General features: G+C 34.3%; 1 protein-coding gene across 13 annotated transcripts in view; it reads right to left on the reverse strand.

Annotated features, from left to right (window-relative positions):
- MYCBP2 (MYC binding protein 2) overlaps positions 1-22,504 on the reverse strand; it is a 256,327-nt gene that overhangs the window by 82,481 nt on the left and 151,342 nt on the right. For all 13 annotated transcript variants that reach the window (XM_058548329.1, XM_058548334.1, XM_058548335.1 and 10 more), the window contains 9 exons: positions 21,577-21,626; positions 19,227-19,399; positions 17,263-17,407; positions 13,285-13,500; positions 8,555-8,610; positions 6,087-6,202; positions 3,761-3,858; positions 2,938-3,054; positions 2,080-2,220 (listed from right to left, as the gene is read on the reverse strand). In XM_058548329.1, the coding sequence (XP_058404312.1) occupies positions 2,080-2,220; positions 2,938-3,054; positions 3,761-3,858; positions 6,087-6,202; positions 8,555-8,610; positions 13,285-13,500; positions 17,263-17,407; positions 19,227-19,399; positions 21,577-21,626 (1,112 nt within the window). The remainder of the gene's footprint in view (positions 1-2,079; positions 2,221-2,937; positions 3,055-3,760; positions 3,859-6,086; positions 6,203-8,554; positions 8,611-13,284; positions 13,501-17,262; positions 17,408-19,226; positions 19,400-21,576; positions 21,627-22,504) is intronic.

Genomic DNA, 22,504 nt, shown 5'->3' on the forward strand with positions numbered 1-22,504 from the left:
CCTAAAAACTTAGCTACTGCCATTCATATCCTCTCCTCCTTCACAGAAACAACTCTCCAAATGTGCCCTTACTTCCATCTTCCCCTCTTTTTTCAGTCTTCTGATTTCTTATCTATATCTTTAATTTCCCCCCTTTCTACGGGCATCTTTCTTTAATTTATAGGGATTTCAAGTCACTTCTATCTTTAAAGTAAAAGAACCAGAAAACCACAGCCTTCTTAATGATACCAGACATTCTGAGTTATTTACATTAAAATAGAAATCATGTCATTCTTCAATATAAAGAAAGGCTAGAAAATACCAAAAGCCACTTCATTTTACTTTCTATCTCCAATAGTCTGCATCTAGATTTTTCAAATAAGTCAGTGACAACCTCCTTATCCACATTCAAGTGAAAAACCATCAACAAGTATTTGTATGGCTCACTCCGTTTAGCGTTCTCTCTTACCTTTGTTATTGCCCTTCTCTCTCTGACCTCAAGAAGACTGTTGACTACAAACTGTGTCTTGGATCAAGTAACAGAACACCAATGTTTCAAAATGAAACCATGGGATTTAGAACTTCAACACGGCACTTGTTGCTTTTTCCTTTCTACCTTTGCTTATTCTCTTGTTTATCTGTGTGAATACTTTCCTCTTCCAAAAGCATCTCCTCAAATGAGCAAACAAAGGCATTAGGAAGAAAATTTTGGAGTGGGGGATGTAGTAAAGATAATATAATCTAATAATGCCTTATTAGGGACTTAAAATACACAAAAGTCTAAATTGGTCAAAATTTTTAAAAAACTAAACAAAATTAAACATTGGCTTTTATAGTTATCTCATTTAAAGCCAGTTTTTTAGCCACAGATGATAAAGAATTATTTTTTCTCTTCCAGAGTAGTCTCTCTTTTCCAGAGGGTCAAAATCCTTTTCATTTTTAACCACAGATACAAATCTGAGGAAAATTTAAGAAGATCTGGTTTATTTATTCAAAATTTTATATTTTAACTATAGATTTGCCATTGTTTAGCTTAACCTCAGTAAAGCAGTAGGCCGAGACTCTCCAAACTTTCTTTACTAACGCATCTGTTAGTAAAAATATATACAGGTATACCTCTCCCCACTGTACTATTTTAAACATATATAAGAGAATGTAAAAAAGAATGAGATCAATAAATATAAATAGAAGTTCCATTATTTTCTTGCCCAAATAATCATCTTATATAACTGCTCCTTTGGAGAATCTTACTCTGAACTATCAAGGAGAAAAACAAACAATATATTGAATGGTTTGACATAATAAACTAACTTTATACACTGATTTTTAAGAAATTCAACTGCTTAAGATACCAAGGTTTTTTTAAAGTAAAATTTTATCAGTGCTATTTATTAGCAGTGTCATACAGAGTACATACAGTTGACAGTGATGAAAAGGAAGAAAAATCATACTCTTCTGTTTAAATTATGAAAAGAGCTGTGGGTTACCATCATATTTAGTGATATCGCAATCTTGTGAACACTGGCTCTAAATATTCTACTACGTTTGTCAAAGAGGTTCAATGAATTCTCTCAGACCCTAGAATTTAGCTTCAACTAGAACACTATAGCACCACAAGTCTAAAAATCCATCTTATTTTAACACAATAGTATTATAAGGCAAAAAAGAAAAGATTCAAATTTAGACAAAACGCAGAGAACTAATTACAAAATGCCAACATAAAAAACAAGTATGTTATACATGTTTTTGAATGTATAATAATACTGAATTCATAAAGTTTAGTTTGGAATACATTCCAAACAGTAGTGTGAAGAAAGGAAAAAAAACATGCAACTACTCTCATTCCCTATATCTTTGAAAGGAACTCAGTAGTCTAGTTTTAATTTACCACTTCCTGCCTGTGATGGATCATATTAACTATTAAGGTCCTTAGCCTTGCCAAACTCCACTTTCATTAGACAGAAGCTCTTAAGAATTCAAGCACTTATAAAAGTTATTTAGTTGTGGTTTACCTCAGAACTGAAAAGCCTTAATTAAAGAAAGCCCTGTAATGAGGACAGAGTGTACCTATAATGCTTTTTAAAACCACCTTTTACTTACGTCAACAGGGACCAGAAGACTCTTGCCAAGATGCTGATTAAAGGAGAGGCACCAGGCTTCAGTGTAACCATTCATGTTAGGAACATACTTCTTTATCGTCTCATCATTCAGTCTCAGCCATACACCATCATCATTGTGGATCTGTAGGAAATAAGCAACAAAAACGAGTCATGCCTTCCTGTAACTCCTCTCAGGCTAGAAAGGGCTGAAAGGCTACAAAGCAGGCAAATAATGGTGGACATGGAGATTATAAACACCTACGTTTTGCAGAAGGTAAGTAGGAGAGAACCTTTAAAGAAAAAAGCAGCAAGGAATGCCAAGCAATACGATAATTTACACGGTAAGACTGTAAAACAATGTCACTTAGGAGTTAAAGCACAAAGAAATCACACTTGAAGGTAAATAGTTTAAACACAAAATCAGATGTTTCCCAAAAGAACATAAGTCTTCCCTCCTCTCAATTTAGATTTTTAATAATCAGAAGTTACTTGGTTGTATTACTAGAAAAATGTATTGTCCAAAGTCAAAGCAATACAATAAACACATTTAAAAACAAACACTTAAAAAATTCAAGAAAAACTGTATCATTTTCAGGGAGTACTTGTGACATAGTACTGACTACTATGTTAACTGAGTTCTCTTTATGTTAAAAATATTATTTTAGTTACTTTTTTATTGATAAAGAAAAATAAATGAAATGTTTGAAACTCAATGAACACATCTGCAAAACAATTTTCCAAACACTTCCCAAATTGCTTCAGACGTATTCTAACAGAAAATGTGTAACTTTATTTTTGTGCAAACAATACAAAAACTTTATGCCCAAAATTTATGACCAAGTGTTTCTTCATAAATTACCTCATCAATAAAAGTGATAGTTCCGTTGACTGTCACTACGCCTATCTGCTCACTCTGAAGGGAAGGGTGGCTACGGATACGGAGCCCCGCACTATCCTTGGCCACAAATTTTCGAACCTGAGAAAGGCAAAGATGGACAGTGAGACAGGGAAAATCTCACTGCAACAGAGATCTGAGAAGTAGTCAGAGGCAAAACTAAAGAGATTTGAAAGTATTATAGTTTTGAAAAAGTTTCCAAAATTACTTGTAGCTGGTTCCCCTTTGCAAATAATAGCGGTTTATTTATAACAACAATAGAATTTTATTAGTATTAAAATGTACATTACTGAAAAAAATTACAAAATTATTAATATACACTTATAATTTCCTGTCTAAATTTTGAAGACATATGAGAAAAAGGAGAAAAGAGCCATTTATTGCCTTTTACACAGGTATGATATAAATCCCATTAGCAATGTCTCCTTTTTTAATAAATAGTGTACTAAAATTCCTATACATAATCTTTATAGATGTTGGGAAACTAATTTTTCTTTTAACCTTGCAAACTTTATAAACTTAATTTCAGCAGACTTTTTTTAAATTGTAAACTTGCAGTAAAAGAAAGCACACAAGGCCTATAAATTACTAAAGCATTATACAAAGCCAAAAAGTACAGGTTCTACAATCTAGACATTATTAGAATTACTATGAACTACTCTCCAAATTTATTTAGGGATATTTAGAATTCAAACACTGAAATCAAGTATTTGATGGCCACCTTGAAGCATCAATGAAGACAATTAAATCCTGACCATTTCAGGTTCTAATTTCATTCTACCCTAACCTTATTTGGTTGAGGTTCAGTCTTTGGTTTGACCAGCTGAGTTCCTGGTGGTATCATCCCCTTTGGTGGGTCTTTTACTTTTACTTCTAGGCCAGCATCTATAAGAAAAGGAAGAGAACCGTAACACTTGAGAATAGAAGGGAGGGAAGATCTTAAGCCTAACCTTATAAACATTCACAGGCTATTTTAAACTATGAAAACAAACATCTGAATTCTGTTATTTTACGTAATTGATATTTAATAGCTAAAAAAGAAAAATATTTGAAAAATGGCTCTGAGATTCCAAAAGTGAAAGAGGAGGAGCTCTGATTCTTTAACTGGAACATATGAAATGACACTGAAAAAATCAAAATAATAAAAAAGGAAACCCTAGTGTGATTAAACATTCTCTCCCAACATTGGATCAGAGCACCACTTATCATCTATATCCATCATCTCTGTGACTAACAGGCAGGACAGCATGGTGGTTAAAAGCTGGGGTGCTCATGTTAGACTGCCATTGATGTTCCCACATCTGCTGCAAATTGTCTGACTCTCTGTGCCTCAATTTTTTCCTCTATAAAATGGGAATGAAGGGGCTGGCCCCATGGCATAGTGGTTGAGTTCAGCATGCTCCGTCCACTTTGGCGGCCCGGGTTCACGGGTTCGGATACCAGGCGTGGACATGTACCGCTCGTCGGCCATGCTGTGGCAGGTACCCACATGTGAAGTGGAGGAGGACTGGCACAGACGTTAGCTCAGGGCTAATCTTCCTCAAGCAAAAAAGAGGAAGATTGGCACCAGATATTAGCTCAAGGCGAATCTTCCTCAGGAAAAAAAGAAAGGAATGAAAAGTCTACCTCACTGAGCTGTTGTGAGAATGAAATGATTTAAAATATTTTAAAATTTTTATCTTTTACCATTAAAATTTTATCTTTTTATCCTGTTTTATCTTGTAATCATCAGTAAATTGTTAACACTTGACAGGAATTGTCTTACCTAAAACAAATGTTTTGCTCAGAACCAATAAAAGTTTGCTGAACTAAAGGCTTTATGGATATACTGAAATATAGGAGAGTGCAGCAAAGGCTGAGGATAAGGTCTCTGGAATGGCATAGATAAATCTGATATATCTGATGCTATACAGTTAGATTAATGTATACTTTATACAGTTACATCAATGTAAAGTACTTCTTTACCTTCATTGCAAAAACTAATTAAACAAGAGTTTCCCTAAGAGCATTTTGGTGGAATGTTAACCAGTATTACTTTTATCTCTACCTTGCTTCCTGTTCCCCAAATATAAGGGTCTCAAGATTAAGGATTAAACAAAGTTAGACAAGACATTTCAGGACTTCGTAGAATCCCTAACATGTTAATGTGAACTGTATGGATGTCTAAGATGAGACTACAATATACCATCATCCCTTGGTATCTGCGGGGGATTGGTTCTAGGACCACTCAAGAATAACAAAATCCTCGGATGCTCAAGTTCCTCAGTCGGCTCTCTGTATCTGCAGGTTCTGCATCTGTGGATTCAATCATCTGTGGATGCTAAGGGCCAAACGTACCAGGTTTTCTAAATTTATCTTATCATAGGAACCCTTCTTCTTCTTTTTTTTTTTTTATAATTTTATTTATTTATTTTCTCCCCCAAAGCCCCAGTAGATAGTTGTATGTCATAGCTGCACATCTTTCTAGTTGCTGCATGTGGGACGTGGCCTCAGCATGGCCGGAGAAGCGGTGCATCAGTGCACGCCTGGGATCCGAACCCCAGTCGCCAGCAGCGGAGCGCACGCACTTAACTGCTAAGCCACGGGGCCGGCCTGGAACCCTACTTCTTGAGGAGCATGAGGAAAGAAAGTGTTATAAGGAATTCACATTGATAAACAATTATTAGGGCCTTCTTGTTCTACTGTTGTCCTATTATATGGATAGTTTAAAAATAAAGAAAAAGATTAACGCCTAAAGGAAAAGCAATATACTTTTCTAAGTTAGTGGTGGATCAAGAAAATTCATTCATTCAACAGTATTTATTGAGCAGCCACTATATTCCAGGCATTGAGCTAGACTGGGAGATCCAAAGATAAATGAGATGGTCTCTGCTCACAGCCAGGAAAGGAAGACAGATACACCATGAGGGGGAGACTAGGTAAGCACAGGGTTATACAGCAGCAAGGAGGAGATCACACCTGGTCAGTCACATTATAGAATGGAGAAAAGGAGTCACGAGGGCTCTAATGACAACATAAATTATCGCAAAATTTTAAGATCTTATGAAGGCACAAATTAAAGATGACTTTGATTCTAGTTCTTTGCCCTAACTCATAACTTAACAAAAAAATACCTATTTCAATGCCATCAATGGTAACATGAATAGTGTAGAGTCCAATAGCCCCCGGAGTCCAATTCGCACAGTAAGTGCCATCGTTGTTGACACGGATGAGCATATTCTCACTGGGTCTGAAAAGAAATAAGATGGATATTGGAAAATTTACTTTGGGCTAAACAGCTGATAACATCATTAAGATAGATCAGAAAACACTTAATTTCTGATTGTATTATTACAATGAATGGCAATCCTACCGCTCTGCCTACTCTTCAAAATGACTGAATTTCCTTATTTCTTCCTCACCTCAAACCTCACCCCTTTTCCTCACTCTCAGCTGATCATGACCTCATCATTTTCTTCAGTGAGAAAACAGAAGCAATCAGATTAATAAACAAAGCTGCAATCAGATTAATAAAATACTTTCTCTTGCTTTATCTCCTGTTACAATGGAAGAAGTATCCTGGGTCTTATCCAAAGCCAGCCCCTCCACTTGTGCTGTGAATTTCATTCCCTCAACACTTCCACGCTGCAATTATCTTGCTCTCTCTCATTCACCATCAATTTCTCCCACTTTACTGGATCATTTCTATTTCTATTCCATTTCTATACAAACTTCAGAATCCCCCATCTTAACAAGCACCTCCCCCCTTGATATTACACCCCTCTCTAATAAGGTCTCATATCTCTTCTCCCATTTATACCAAAACTTATCTAAAGAATGTTCTACAATCACTCTCTCCATTTCCTCACTTCCAATTCTCTTCCACAACTTATCCTAACTATGCTTTTGTTCCCAACGCTTCATTGCAATTGCTTATGTCAAAGTCACCAATGACTTTTACCATGTTTCCAAATTCAATGGTCGTTTCTTCGTCTGTAGCAATTTCTTAGCAGCATTTGATAACTGATAACTCCTACTTTCTTGAAATATCTTCTTTTTGCTTCTGCAACATTCCCCTGGTTTTTCTCTTACCTCACTGGTCACTCTTTCTCAGTGTTTGGTTGGCTCTCCCTCTTCTGACCATCCTTTAACTTATAGAATGCCCCAGGATTTGGGTTTAGGTGTTCTTTTTTCTTTCAATACCATTTCTCTAGTTGATCCTTCATCTATTTCTTAGTTTTAAATACCATCTCTACATAGATGACCCCAAAATTTATTTCTCCCCTGAATTTCAAACTTATTATTTATAGTTGCTTGGAAATAGCCACACTTAGATAACTAAGAGGCATCTTGGCATCTCAATTTCAATATATTCAAAGAAAAACTCTTCCAAGTCTTGACTTGGAAGCAACCTAAGTGCCCATCAAGGGACAAATGGATAAAGAAGCTGTGGTATATATACACAATGGAATACTACTCAGCCATAAGAAACGATGAAATCCAGCCATTTGTGACAACATGGATGGACATTGAGGGTATAATGCAAAGTGAAATAAGCCAGAGGGAGAAGGTCAAATACCATATGATTTCCTTCATTAAGTAGTAGATAATAACAACAATAAACAAACACATAGGGACAGAGATTGGATTGGTGGTTGCCGGTGGGGAGGGGGGGGAGGGAGGGGGGTGAAGGGGATGGTTCGGTACATGTGTGTGGTGATGGGTTGTAGTTGGTGTTTTCGTGGTGAACATGATATAATCTGTGCAGAAGTGGCGGTGTAGTGATGTACACCTGAAATTTCTACAATGTTGTAAACCAATGTTACTGCAATAAACAAAAAAATTAAAAAAAATAAAAAAGAAAAACTCTTATTTCCCACTCATCCCAGCACCCAACAAAACAAACTTTCTAGACTGTGCATTAAAACTCTACTTTGTATACATGTCAGAATAAAGTCAAAGTAATGTGTTAATAAGTTATGTAATATGTGACACATTGAAATGTATAAGTAATTATGCTTTTTCACACTCACTTTGGAGTTTTTTCTAAATTCTATGAAGGTGAGCTCTGCAAAGTACAATCCATCTAATCATTTTTTCCAAGCATTTATTTTAAAAAATACTTTTCCTAACAAGCAAATAAAATGCTAAGTCAAAAAATTCACTTAAATCTGGAGTTAACAGAATTATTTAGCAGCTGAAAAATTTAGACCTCACGACCGAAAATACAATACCACATAACACTGAAATCTCTCCGCAATTCATTAAGGGAAGGAGAAAAGGAATAATTGAAAAAAAATCACAAAAACAAAACAAAAAAACCAAACTAATGAAGCCTAAAGATGCCAATTTATATATTTTTAGATACTAGATATTCTTTCTCTAGTACCTTAGTATTCTGTAACATAGTGGCAGTATTACAGTTGAATATAAATACATCTGCAAATCTACACATTATAAAATCTGTGGCAAATCTCTACTGAAATTAAAAAGTACTATAAAATATTTATTTATGGAAAATAAAGTTGGAATGCAGGATGATTTTAGACGCAAGCAGTTGAAAATACATGTTTCCACTATGCTTTGAGAAAATGATCTTTACCTCTTAGGAGTTGGTGATGCAAAACGCAGTTCTTCAAATGAGTAATTTTCATAAACCTTTAAGAGAAAGACCAGTAAGAATCACGAAATCATAAGAAACATTCTTAATTAATGTAGTGATAGAATATTCCATAAATGGTGCTGAGATGACTATTCATTTCATCATACAGGAGAAAAAGAAAAAACTCAATTACCTACATCACACCATTTACAAAAATAAATTCTAGGTGTGTTAAGGACCCAAATGTAACACACAAAACATCAAAAAATTTAGAAGAAACAAAAGATAATACCTTTTGAGTACATTTAAAATTTTAAAATTCTCTAAAAAAAAGACACTATACAGAAAGCGCAAAGGTAAACCTTCACCTGGGAGAAGGGAATTTGTAATTTACATAACCTAATGGGACATGAATCCATAATATATAAAAAACAAATCAACAGAAAGGAGAGAAACAACATAAAAGAAAAGTGAATAAAGGGACAATTCACTGAAGAAATCTGAAAATCCACCAAGCATTTGAAAAGTTATTCAACTAGATTGGGAATCAAGGAAATGCAAATTAAAACAACAACAAAATAATCATATCACAGTCATCAAACTGTGTTGGTAAGAACCAACTGCTGATGAGAACATGAAGTACCTAGCACTCTGATACACTGCTGATGGGAGTGTAAATTTTGGCAGTATTTAATACAGCTGAAGACATGTATGCCCTACAATCCAGCAATTCTACTTCTAGATATATGTATATCTCATAGAAACTCTTGCTCATTTACAAGAGGAGACATAAACAGAGATGTTTATTTCAGTATAGTTTAAATAGTGAAAAAAACTGGAAACAACAACTAGCAAAAAACTAAATGCCCATCAATAGGAGAATGAACAAATTATGGAACAGTAATACATTGGAGTACTTTAAGGCAATTAAAATGAATGAATTACAGCTACATGGCTAAAACCTCAAAAGCAAGGTTGAGCAAAATACTGGCAAAATGATATGTATATATGATACCATTTTTATAAACTTCTGAAAAACATACAAAACAATTCTAAATCTTGCTTAAGGTAAATCTGTATTCAGTAAAGTATAAAAACATATCTGAGAATGAGAACCATTCCATTCAGGACAGTGGGTACCTCTAGGGAAGAGGTTAGAATGGGTCCAGGGAAGGGTTTACAGAGAACTGCAATTGTACCTGTAATAATTTTTCTTAATAAAAATAACCAACAGATCTGAAAAAATTATGGCGAAATATAAAGACAAAAATGGGCTATAGGTCCATGAAACTTGTCACATTACTTCTGATACTTTTGTATTCCTACAACATTACCAAATTAATCATTATCTTGCAAGGTTCAGGCTAAGTTCTCCAACTGCTCATTCACTTCCAATTTCCCCTGTGCTTATAGTCAAGAGAAGCACACCCACACCACTCACAAGCCCCCTTCCTTCTCCTCACCCTTTCTATTTTGATGAGATTGATTCAGAAATGATCTAGCGACCTTCACCTACTAAAAAGTTACAAATGAGAAAAATGCAATTTAAGGTTCAAAAATACAAAGGTGTTAATAGCAGGAAAACCCAGGTTTCCAGCTTCCCAGTACAACATGTTTTCCACTCCACCATTTCATCTCAAATACATATTATTACATTTAATAATAAAAGAATAGATCACATAGCACTTTTCTATCCTCCACAATATTTGGCTCACAGTATCTGTGAATGGCTGATAGAAGAAAATCCCTTTTCCTGGAACATGAATCAATATCTCAAAGAGACAGTTTTGGAATGGTGTTCTGTAACTGCTCTAATCCTGGGCCACTCAGAACATTCTTGAAATACTGCATTCAGTTCTGCTAACAAGATTTTCCAAAGAAATTATACAAATTTAAGCATGTTCATAGGAAACTAAAAGAATGATTAGGGAGGTAAGGAGATTAGAAACTAAATCCCTTAAAGTTGAAATGAATGAGAATGTTTAGCTTTGAATTCTTTAACAGTAGTGGACAACTCATTCAAAACTCCAGCTTTTCAGTTCCTTCATTTCTTCAACCTCAAGAATCTTAACTTCAACTTCATTTCAGCCACTCGTACCAAAAGTCATAGACCTGTGACATTACTCAGAATTGTTCTATCTCTGAAATCAAAACAAAACAGGCTGCCCAGTTGTTCTGCCTCAGTAAACTCCTACTATATCTATTCTTAGATTTCTAGTCCTTCTAACCCCCTCAACTTTCTCTCTCCAAATCCTCTTCCATCTTCCTTTCCAAACCAATTAGGTTTCATTGTCTTCTCTTTAGCCATCATATGCTCAACTCTTTTCTTTCACCTTTCTTTCAATGAACTATCTGGCAAAATTTCAAACTGAATCCAATCCAAATGATTATCTTATCCATGTTCATATGACTCACATTGCACTGTTAACACATAATCTGCAAATTCAACCGATTCTTTAAGGATGTCTGATAAATCTTTCTTGATCAGCCCTCTTTCATTCTCCACAATGACTATTTCATATTTTCCCTTTGTTTCAAAATCTTGACCCTAAGATTCATCACTCCCTCTCCAACCTAAAACATATAATTATTATTAATATAAATAATTCTTTTGGATGCACAACCTACAAATTTACTAGGATCTGAATTAATTGTTTTCTTTCCCCTCTCCTGGCAGAGTGAAGAGGCACTACTCCTCCTACTTAAGGCCAATTCCTGCACCTGACCTCTAGATACTATTTTTATCTCTCTGAGTATCTTCATGGTTTCCTTCCTCTCAATTGTCTCCTTATCAGTATTAAAACACGTAAGTTTTTCTATATTCACTCCCAAACTCGAACACCTTCACTCAATTCCATTTCCTTTGTTTCTTTTCATAACCAAACATCTTGAAAGACTTACCTACGCTCATTTTGTCTTCAGCTATTTTCACTTCCTCTTCATTTATAAATTTATCAACCCACTGTGGTTCTAAAACTGCTTCTGCCAAGAACATTGATGAATTCATTGTTGCCAGATACTTTTTAAAACTTCACTTCTGCAGCATAACACTGTTAACCCTTCTTAAACTGCTCTTTCCTTGACTTTCAGGACATGCTATAAGGTAGGTGGGCAAAGTAGTTAGGAAAATCAAATCTGGAGTCAGACTCCCTGCCGTTTGTGTGGCCTTGGATAAGTTATTCAATCTCTCTGTGCTTCAGTTTCCATATATGTAAAATGGGAATTAAAACAGTAATTTATAGGGTTGTGAGGATTTAATGAATGCTATAAAAAGTGGGAAAGTGGTGGCAAAAGTGGCAAAAATAAGCACTGGTGTCCTAGTTTATGTCTTACCTCTTTGGCCAGTATTCTTACCAATGTTGTGTGTATTTTTTTTCTTTTCCTTTTTTTTCTCTCTCTTACGTATCGTGTGTAAATCAATGTTTCTCAAAGTGTAGGTTCTGAATTTGAATCACTCTGCATCTGTTTTATATGCAAATTATTGAACCTCTTTCCAGACTGACTAAATCTAAATCTTTGGATGAACAGAAAATCTCCTCTTTTAATAAGTGCTCCAGATGTAGACAAAAGTTTGAGAATCACTGATGTTGTTGTTTCTCAGGATCCTGTCCTGGAACTTCTCTCTTCACTCAACATGGAAAATAGATATCATCTACTTCCACGACTTCATGAGTAATCCAAGTGCTGATGACTCTCAAATTCTTTTCCTGAGGTCAGACTATGATCACTTCTGGTGATCCAGCATCCCACTTCCTCTTATATATCTTCACATGGATATTTCAGAGATATCTAAAACTCATCACATTCGAAACTGAATCTACTGTCTTCCTCAACCAAAACCTGCCTCTGCTCCAACTTTATCAATCTTACTACTCAAGCTTCATCTTTGATGTGAACTTCATCTTTTATCCTACTTCTTTCTCTTTACCCCATCCCCATTAGCCACCAAGTCCTACTGATCACAACTATCTCTTGAATCTATTCTAATCGACAATTTACTAGTCCAAGGGATCAGCATGTCTCACCAGATTAAATCAATAGTCTCCCAAAGAGACTTAACCCAAACCATGACTCTTGATCATCTGCCCAATTACATTCTTCATATTCCACCATGATCTTTAAAAAACACAAATCAGAGCACGCCATTCCTTTAACTGAAATCCTTCAATGGCTCACCACTGCTCTCTGATAATGGCAAAATTTGTAACTTCTGCTTCAAAAAATGATCATCTAGATAATTTAGACTACGTTTCCTCTGAAGATAAGTAAAAAAGCTGGACAAAATATTTTTTTAAAGCTGTCTAAAGGTATCAGATTGCTAAAAAGCCTAAAGAAGTAGGCAACCCAAAGAGATGAGCCTGGCATTTGGGAGAACCCCAAAATTAAAGGGGGCCTAGGTAAACTCTGAATCCTTGAAGGGTTATGTCCTAGGCGTAATGGTAAATTGAAAACAGACAAGTACTTTTGCAGAAACTGAAACCCACTTCTCAATAATCTCAATCTCTGACTGGATTACCTTGATCTATAATTGGTAATCCTTCTAGACATCTGCCAAAAACAAATGAAAATCCTCTTTGGAGGAAAATAACATCATCTTAAAAAATACGTTGCAAGTTTTACATCTATCAACAGCTACCTGTAATTTTGTGTCTGAATTTGAATCATTGAAATGTTCGTTAAATAAACGAATGGTGAAAAATAAAATTTTTCTGATAAGTAAAATAAATTACCTTCATCATTGTTATGGCAATGTATCGAGCCTCCTTCACTATCATTGGTTCATAGGAAACATCCAGCTTTGGTGATGCCAGTCCGCCAAAAGTCATGTCAGTATTAGAAGGTGCAGTTGTTACTGCAGGACTGCCAGGAATCCTTTGAGATTTCTTTCCTTGCTCTTGTTGTAAAGATGTTTTTTTCTGAGAAACAGGAACGGCTTTCACTTCCACCTAACCATGATATTATAAAAACCAAATACTATCATTATATAATTGTCCATGACACATTAAAAAAAATTTTATAATTATGGACTCCTAATTCTATAAATTCTATGTTATCATTCGTCTCTTTTGGGCATTCCCTTGAATGGCTTACTTGACAGTGCCAGAATGACCTCAAGATGGCCCACAACACAGATCTTGAACGCAGTGTAAAAGAGAGGCCTTGTTTTTGGAATAAATAATTACAGATATCAAAACATAAAATAAAAATAAATGCCACCATTAATAAAGTAGAGGAAAGACAGTAGAATGAATATACATTGAATTCTTGCAGAAACTAATATTAAATTATTTAATCAGGTAATTCAATTGTAAATACTTTCCCACCATCTGCACATATTTTAAAGCACTAATCTCAATTTTAGCTATACTGTTCCGCAGAAGAAAATGTACTCCCATTGATAGAAGTCTTAAAAATTAACACACAATAAAACAAATCTTATACCTAAAGCCTAAAGATGTTTATTTACTCTAGTGCAGAAAGAGTACCACTAGATAGCTCTATCACTAACGTAAGCTATTTGATCTAAGCAATCTAACTTTCCAACTCAATTCCTTCAATCATAAAAGGGATATCTTTCATCTTCTTAACTGTAGAGCTGCAAAGAACAGATTTGCTAAGGCATGCTAAAACAGTGAAAAGTACAAATTGTCTTACAACCAATACTCAGAAATACTTTCCAGGAATTATAACAAAACATCTTATTGTTGTTTGTTTTTGCATTGGCAAAAAATACTTGATTCCTAGCCAACCACAAAGTTACAAACGATTTAAATACCACTTTAGCTCTTTATCAGGTATCATTCCAAGGTTCACTAAAAGTTTCTTCTGTTCCTTACAGACACTACTTTTGTGGTTGACAAGAACAGGTAATTCAAAAAGAGGATCCTCACAGAAACAGGAAGGGTAGCATATAACAGTACTACTTAAGTAATTGAGGGACATCCCAGAAATGTGGAATGTTAATGTTTATTATTCTTATTCATGCCATTCTAGGGAGTCAGTAGTTTGAGACTCTCTCACTGTCTACATAAAATTAAGTGTAGCTGGCAAATACGCTCCATTAAATAACCACAATCTTTAGTTGGGGTTAGGAGAGATCAGTATTTGGACTGACATAATGCCCTGGAAATATTAAAAACCCATCTTATACTTAAAACACAGAAGTTTAAAGGCATATAGTTAAAATTCTTCAGCTCAAATATACCGCCACAATGAAAAGCTTTAAACTTTAAATGTAATAAAAAAAAGAAAAAGAAAAAAGTAGATGCTTCTAAAATTTAAGACATTTGGTTTTAAATTATAGCCACTATTTTTATACATAGTATTTTAATTTTTCTTTAAACAACTGTATTTACACCAGGTAAATTAACATTAGAAGTACATTTGCCTGTGTACTATGAACCATGAAGTAAATCATTGAATAAGTTTTATACTCTAGATATTGAGACATAAATCACTGAACAAAATCACTGATATTTCTGCTTTCTTTTATAAATTGTGCTTCTTTTAAAATTTTTTCTTATTCTTTTATTTCCTATGTGACTTTCTCTTTTCAATAAACAAGATTTCCTTGGAATAATCATTTTATAAGCCCCCCCCCCAAAAAACCAATAATGCTGCTTTACAAAGCATTTTGGATCTCACTCAAACATTAGCTACAAGCCAACTTTTATGATTCAAATAATTGGCTATTACTACATAAAGATAGTTCAACAATTTTTGATTAAGGCTAAAATGCTCCTAAAACTTCATGTGCCATCTATCAGGCTGAAAATAAAACAGATTAAAATAATTTTCATTTCAGCTAATACAATAATGTGATATTAATAAATTTAACATCAATGAGTATGCAAATCACTTTTCCTAAATAGCATTTACAGGAGTTTCCTAGATACTGTTTCTAAATTAGATATAAATTTGATACAGATTTTCAGCCTACTGAGTAAGAAGTTACTCAGGTTGAGGGTAAAGGAAAACAGAGTAGGAGAAGCAAAATATATAGGAGAAAGTGAGGAAGTAAAGAAAGATAGATCATGTGGTTAAAAAAATAACCCAAAGAGGAGAAGAACAAAAGATAAAGCATAAAGTCTGATTTTGAAATGTAAGATATAAACAAATCCAGATACCAAAATGGTGTAAGAGACAACAAAAGGTAAAACGAGGAAACATAAAAAAATACAACTAAAGAAATACCATAATCATAACAGTATGAATATTAAAAGAAATGAAATGTTATGCTGACCTGGAAAAGGGTTATTACAACGTGAGTCACACCAATAAGGAACTTAATCTTGTGGGCTCAGTCTGGATATAACAACTCACTACATACACTCAAGTGAGAAATTCATCAGTGAACACACAAGCCCCTCAACATATTAACGCATATTATGTTGTGATCAAGATTCTATCCTCAGGTGGAGTTATTTTGTGTATCACTAACAGGATTACTTTATTTTCTATTCAATTTTTTTTCTTGTAATTTGTGATGCTTTTGGTATTCCATAGAGTAACTCATAGTGGGCATGAAATCACTTTGATAGAGTATGATCTTCATTAAAAAAATTAAGATAGGAGAGAAAATATCAGAGTACAACATATTGTATAAATATATATTATATATATTGTATGTAACTAAGAGTATGTACTATTCCATCCTATATGTGTATGTTTGGGTCTTGATGCAAATCCTTACTGTGGGTCATGGCCAAAATTTTGAAAGCCACTGGTAAAGACTGATTTTTGTTTAGTATCAGGGTCAAATACTTTTCTATACAGTTTTATTTACCGGTCTTAAGACATGTGAACTACATGTCTTTGTCTTTTTTTTACTGAGTCAGGAAAGAGTTTCCATTGGCATTGTGCTTGTTCACAGTATAAACCAAAGAAAGCACCAAGTAGTTGAAATAGTTCTACTAAAAGGAATGTTGAGGTAAAATTAGCTGCTCTGAGAGTAAAAAAGGATTTTGTGGCTTAATCAATTCTAAGCCTCCAAACAATCAAATCACTTTGTAATACAACTTTGGGAGGTAGGGAAACAGCGGTTAGGGATTGCCTACACAAATTTTTATTCAATATCAATTTTTTTCACAAATATAAGTTTTAAATGAGGTATTTATATTAACAGATATCACAAAAGACTTAATTTTATGCATTACAATATGCTTGAAAATGTCATTATTAATTAATGTTTCAAGAAAGGGGTATCCAAAGAACTCTATACTCATCAATATAGCACATGACTATTTCCATTCCTCAATCCTTTACAATCTAAATTCATGTATTTCTAATTTATTTAATAAGTATCAATATTATGTTGTTTCAATAATACCAAATGCAGAATGTATTTGAGTCTTTTAAAAAACATACAAAATTTTAAAAAGTATTCTTTCGTTGATTTATTCAATCACTATGTATTGAGGGCCTTCCCTCTATGTGCTTAGCAGTCTTTATATGGACACTTTCTTATCCCTCTTTTGAATCACCACAGCACCGAGCAAAATGTAAAAAACAAACAACAAAACATATAACTTGGAAAATTGGGGACTAATTAATATACACAAGTCATTTAAACAATTTTTTGGTCTCCTCCATTACATATATGTAAAGAGGGTACTGTAAATGGACTCTAGGCACTTGCCACTTCTAAAATCTTTTCAGTTATTACAGTCACTGCATAGATTCTACTAATTTAATTCTGATATAATTACCTTCATATTGGGAACATGTACCACATCCCCATACTGGTCTTTTGTTTGAACAGTTATGGTAGTAGGCCAACCACAACGAATATCATCCTTATTCAGTATCAGAGATGTTTTCTGAGGATCAGCATAGGAATCTGGCTGAAGCCACCTAACAATGATAAAAAACAAACAAAAATCCAAACATTCATCAACATCTTCAATGATTAACATGAAATTAAGCCTAAGGAATAAAACTTGTATCAAACAAAATGCTAAAACAATATTCTTTGTTTTCATACAACAAATGATATTCACTTCATTTTTGATTCAGTGATAGTCACAAGTGTCTCCCTTGGAAACTGTTAATGACAAATTCATTAAAAAATATGACAAAACACATGAGATTTCTGTTGTTTACAAATAAAATAGAAATAATTTTAAAATCAGGAAACTTGAAATTTTAACTATGGATGATTTAAAATAACCAAGAAAATGAATTTGAGTTCTGTATATTTAAAGTCCCTAGTACACTCATTCTTACTGAGGAAGATCTGCCTTAATCTGCCAGCCTAAAAACCTGGGAGAGAGCAGCTTCTCTGTAACAGCAGGAACAGAAATAGCATTCTGCTTGCTCGAGAGCAGCTAGCTTCAAGATGTACTGTCCGTCTTCTCTTTACATAATTTCTCAACTGTGTTCCTCATTACCATACTTTCCATGTAAATTTTGCCAATTTTCTACACTTTGTGATACCCATTCCTGAATTCTTTTCATGGTCTACATTCAAGTTGTCCTGTGAGACAGGTAATAAGTAATTCTGTCATGCATTACCTAAAAAATGTCCACAAAGATAGCAGTGAGGCTTACTTAAAAGATTTTCTACTACTCTCCAATCACCATTTTGGTTTTTAAAGACTAAAGAGCAATCTTTGTATTTTTAAAATTAAAACCAGGGGCCGGCCCGGTGGCATGGTAGTTAAGTTTGCACATCCTGCTTCGGTGGCCTGGGGTTCCCAGGTTTGGATCCTGGGCGCGGACCTACTCACCGCTCATCAAGCCATGCTGAGGCGGCGTCCCATATAGAAGAGCTACAACTCTATAACTATGATACACAACTATGTACTGGGGCTTTGGGGAGGGGGGAAAAAAAAGAAAAAAGAGGAAGATTGGCAACAGATGTTAGCGCAGGGCCAATCTTCCTCAAAAAAATAAAAAATAAAAACAAACAAAAAAAATTAAATTAAAACCAGAAAGAAGTTAGATTTCTATTATTTACCAGTAAATCCATAAAAGTCGGCTTATTTTTTCTTTTCATCTTCAAAATAAAAGCAAATAGCAATAAAAATAAATGAGAACTCTAGAAACTCATGATTTGATTTAAATTTTAAATTTATATTTATATTAACTGCAGATCTGAAAATATTCATATTATTAAAATAAAATATAGTGATAAATACAGGAGTTTAGTCTAGATATTAAATATTATTATCAAATATACAGACTTCTCAATTTTACCACGTGCTCCACGTATTTTTAAAATAAAAGTTCAGGGCCAGCCCGTGGCTTAGCGGTTAAGTGCGCACGCTCTGCTGTTGGCGGCCCGGGTTCGGATCCCGGGTGCGCACCGACGCATGGCTTCTCCGGCCATGCTGAGGCCGCGTCCCACATACAGCAACTAGAAGGATGTGCAGCTATGACACACAACTATCTACTGGGGCTTTGGGAGAAAAAAATACATAAATAAAAATTATCAAAAAAAAAAAAAAAAGTTCAACCAGGAAACTTTAAAATAATCAACCAACAACTATTGTATATTTAAAAAATGTTTTGAATTAACTACCATTTTATACTTCAGCAAGATCAAAACACATAGACCAGATTATTTTAGGCAGCATTTTAACATCCTAATGACTCCCCTTTCATTTCTCTTCAGAAATGAAGACAGAGGGAAGCTCTGAAAGAAAGTAACTACAGCACTTAAAGACATTACCTTGCAAGCCTTCCACCACTTGATCCGGGAACACAAGCAATAAAATCATCCAGAAAGGACTGTTCATTGCTCTGGATTTGAAGTGGTAAGTTTCCTTCAAGGGCCTCTAATATAGTTGGTGAATGAGAAAGAGCTAAACCCTTTCCAAGAATACCAGAATGGGTTTTGCACACCTGTTGGGTAAAAGGGAACATTCAAATATTTTAAAATATAAAACTTTAATTACATGAATTTCTTGAACTTGCACACAATTTTAGACAGGTCTTTTTGGGGAAATCATTTTCTCCCCATGCCCCAGTGTTCCTTCAGCCTATAAAATAGAAAACTTCCAGGAGGGAAAAATACGGGATAATACTTTCAGTCTCTTTCCTCCCACAAAAATAAGTGACTTACCAGAGATCTGCATGCTAGCTGAAATGATGCATCTCCTCCAACTCTAGCCCCCTACATGTGACATCCCCATTTGTCAGGGCCAGGGCTCCCCTCCGTAGGCAGCTGTGGAGGTCTCCCTCTTTTTGTGTCTGCAGGATCAGCAGCTATCATGGGTAGGTTGTCTGCTCTCTTGGGTGGGTGGGTATCAAGGTCTTGATTTGGGCAAAAAGTGGATGGAAGCCTGATTGTGGCTGCACATAAACTACATTAGCCTGTCTAAGCCTTATTAACATTAAGAAAAAGAGGCATATAAAACTGAAATTTTAGTTCTCACTTATCTGACAAGGAAGCTTTATATTTTGGAAAGACCTGCTTTAAATGCTAAAACTCTAGAAATTTTTTAATGACTATAGAATAAATTTCAAAACAAAATATTTTTCATAGAAAAGGATTATACTTCCAGCACTATCAAATTTATACAACAATAACTTATGCATTCTACAAGCTATGCAATTTCAAAAATCATCATCTTTAAAATCAAACAGACCTGAATTCAAATCCTGGCTTTGGACAAGTTATTGCTGTGTGCTCTTGAGCTAACAAGTTATAGACCATTCCTGAATCTGTAAAATGTATAAACTGGTGATCAAATAATACCTCTCTCCTGTGGTTATTATAAAATTTAAATTAAAGAACACATAAAATGCACACTACATTGCCTAATAAGTAGTAGGTGTTTAATACATGTGAGACCACCACCACAAGTACCTTATATGCCAAAAAGGTGGGCAATTTGGGACATTTTTTTTTCTTGAACAGCAGCACAATAAAGATCTCATTATATCTGGCCTAAACAATATTTTGTAAACCATAATAATACCTGTAATGATGAATAATACATGAGCTCCTTGATGGTTCTCCCTAACTAAAATGTCTGACATATACTGTGTTTATTAAATGTTTGTTGAATTAATTTTTATTTCTGTATCTTAAGGTACAAATATTTAACTCCTTTTTAACAAAAACAAAAGATGGTGGGTTTTTAAAACCCAGAAGTTTCTTAACATTATTAAGGACACCAGGGCTCCCTATGATTAGAGCACAGTGATTGCGAACATGAATTTTGTCACCAAACTGTCAGAGGTCAAATTCTAGCCCAGCTGCTTACTAGCTGTGCGATTCTGGGCAAGTTACTTAAGTTCTCCATGCCTCAGTTTCCCTACCCGTAAATGGAGACAAAATCTCTAATTCATAGGGTTACTGTGAGGACTAAATGAGTCAAAAATATGCAAAGTGTTTGGAACAGTACTTGATAAAAGTTAAGATCAAATAAATGTTTGTTTTTATTATTACTGCTGTGATCAATTCATCTCAGGAAATAAATAAAATGTAAACCACTAGGTGTGAGTATTAGAAGACCAGGATACTACCCTCTGTCTCTCAATTAGCTGTATACTTACACAGGTCACATAACTTCTCTGAACTTCAGTTATTGTAATAGTAAGATACAAGAGATAATACTGACTTCAAAGTGTAATTGCAAAAATAGAGAGATAATATTAAAGATATGGTAAACTATAAAGTGCTCTATAGATATTACTTAAATTACTACTACTAACACCTTTTTCCCCCTTTTTTTAACTGGTAAATAAAACTCCTTTCAAGACCCAACCTAAACATCCACAGCTCTGCAAAGCCTTCCCCTGCACCCTCGGCACTTGGTAGCTCTTCTTTCTCCCACAGGATTTATGTCTCACTCCAGAGTTAACACCCACCACACAGTCACAGCAAGGACTCACATGGGTCTCTCTCATCAAGGGGAGAAATTATGAGTTATTTATCTTTATAACTGCCAGTGAATAGAATGAAGTACTTAATGAATGAGTCGGATGTTCAAGAAAAATAAGGCTGATCTGAGTGAAAATACTGCTTTTAAATTAATGTACAAAGTTTATCTTTACAATGTTTGGGACAATACCTGTAATGCAGCCTCTTCAAGAATTTCAAGATCTTCCTCTAATTCATTACCTGTTGTGTAAATGAAAAGTTTTACTAAAATCTATCAATACTTAGTTTAACTTTCTAAATCTTTTGCATTCATTACACCTTTTTCACAATTCTCATATTCCAGAATGAAAAGAACTGTTATCATTCTGAATAAATCTCAGTGGTTTACACTTTAAGATGTAATTTTCAGTGTGAATACAAGCTATAATTCTCAAGACTTTACTAAAAAATCATTCATTGAGTGATTTGCAAAAAATATAAACTATATTTATGTATATAAATGTGTACGTTTGAATTTAGTGTATTTACTTTTTTTACAAAAAAAATGAGAAACTGATTATTCAGAATCTGAGCCTTTTTATTTTGGTTATCTTGTAGAAGAGCTATACCTTTAGTAAACAACAATAACTTACAGGAAAACATGAGGTAGTGACTGTATCCTCTAGCCATTTTCTCCTTTATTGCTTAATACAAAACAATTTATTTATTGACTCTTCTTTGATAGTTGAATTAATTTATAAAATATTACCACTAAAGTAATACATGTTCAAAGGGAAATATTCAAATTATACACAAGTGTAGAATGAAAAATTCAGCCACTGCCACCCTCCCAAAGATAAATACCATCAAGAGTTTCTTATGTATCGTTCTAGAAACTTTGTGTGCAAATAATAAGTGTATATGTGCATGTGTGTATGTTGACACACATGCACATATACACATATATTTATACATACATAAGATAATGTTTGCAAAAATGGGACTCTCTTCTGCAACTTGCTTTTCTCAGTTAATATAATTTGGATCTCTTTCTTGGTCAGGAGTAGAGGTCTACTTTTTTGTTGTTTTTTTTTTTGTTTTGTATTAACAGCTAATACATCTCATTGCATGGATGTACC

The sequence above is a fragment of the Diceros bicornis genome, chromosome 9 (assembly GCF_020826845.1).
Source record: "Diceros bicornis minor isolate mBicDic1 chromosome 9, mDicBic1.mat.cur, whole genome shotgun sequence".
Taxonomy (NCBI): domain Eukaryota; kingdom Metazoa; phylum Chordata; class Mammalia; order Perissodactyla; family Rhinocerotidae; genus Diceros; species Diceros bicornis.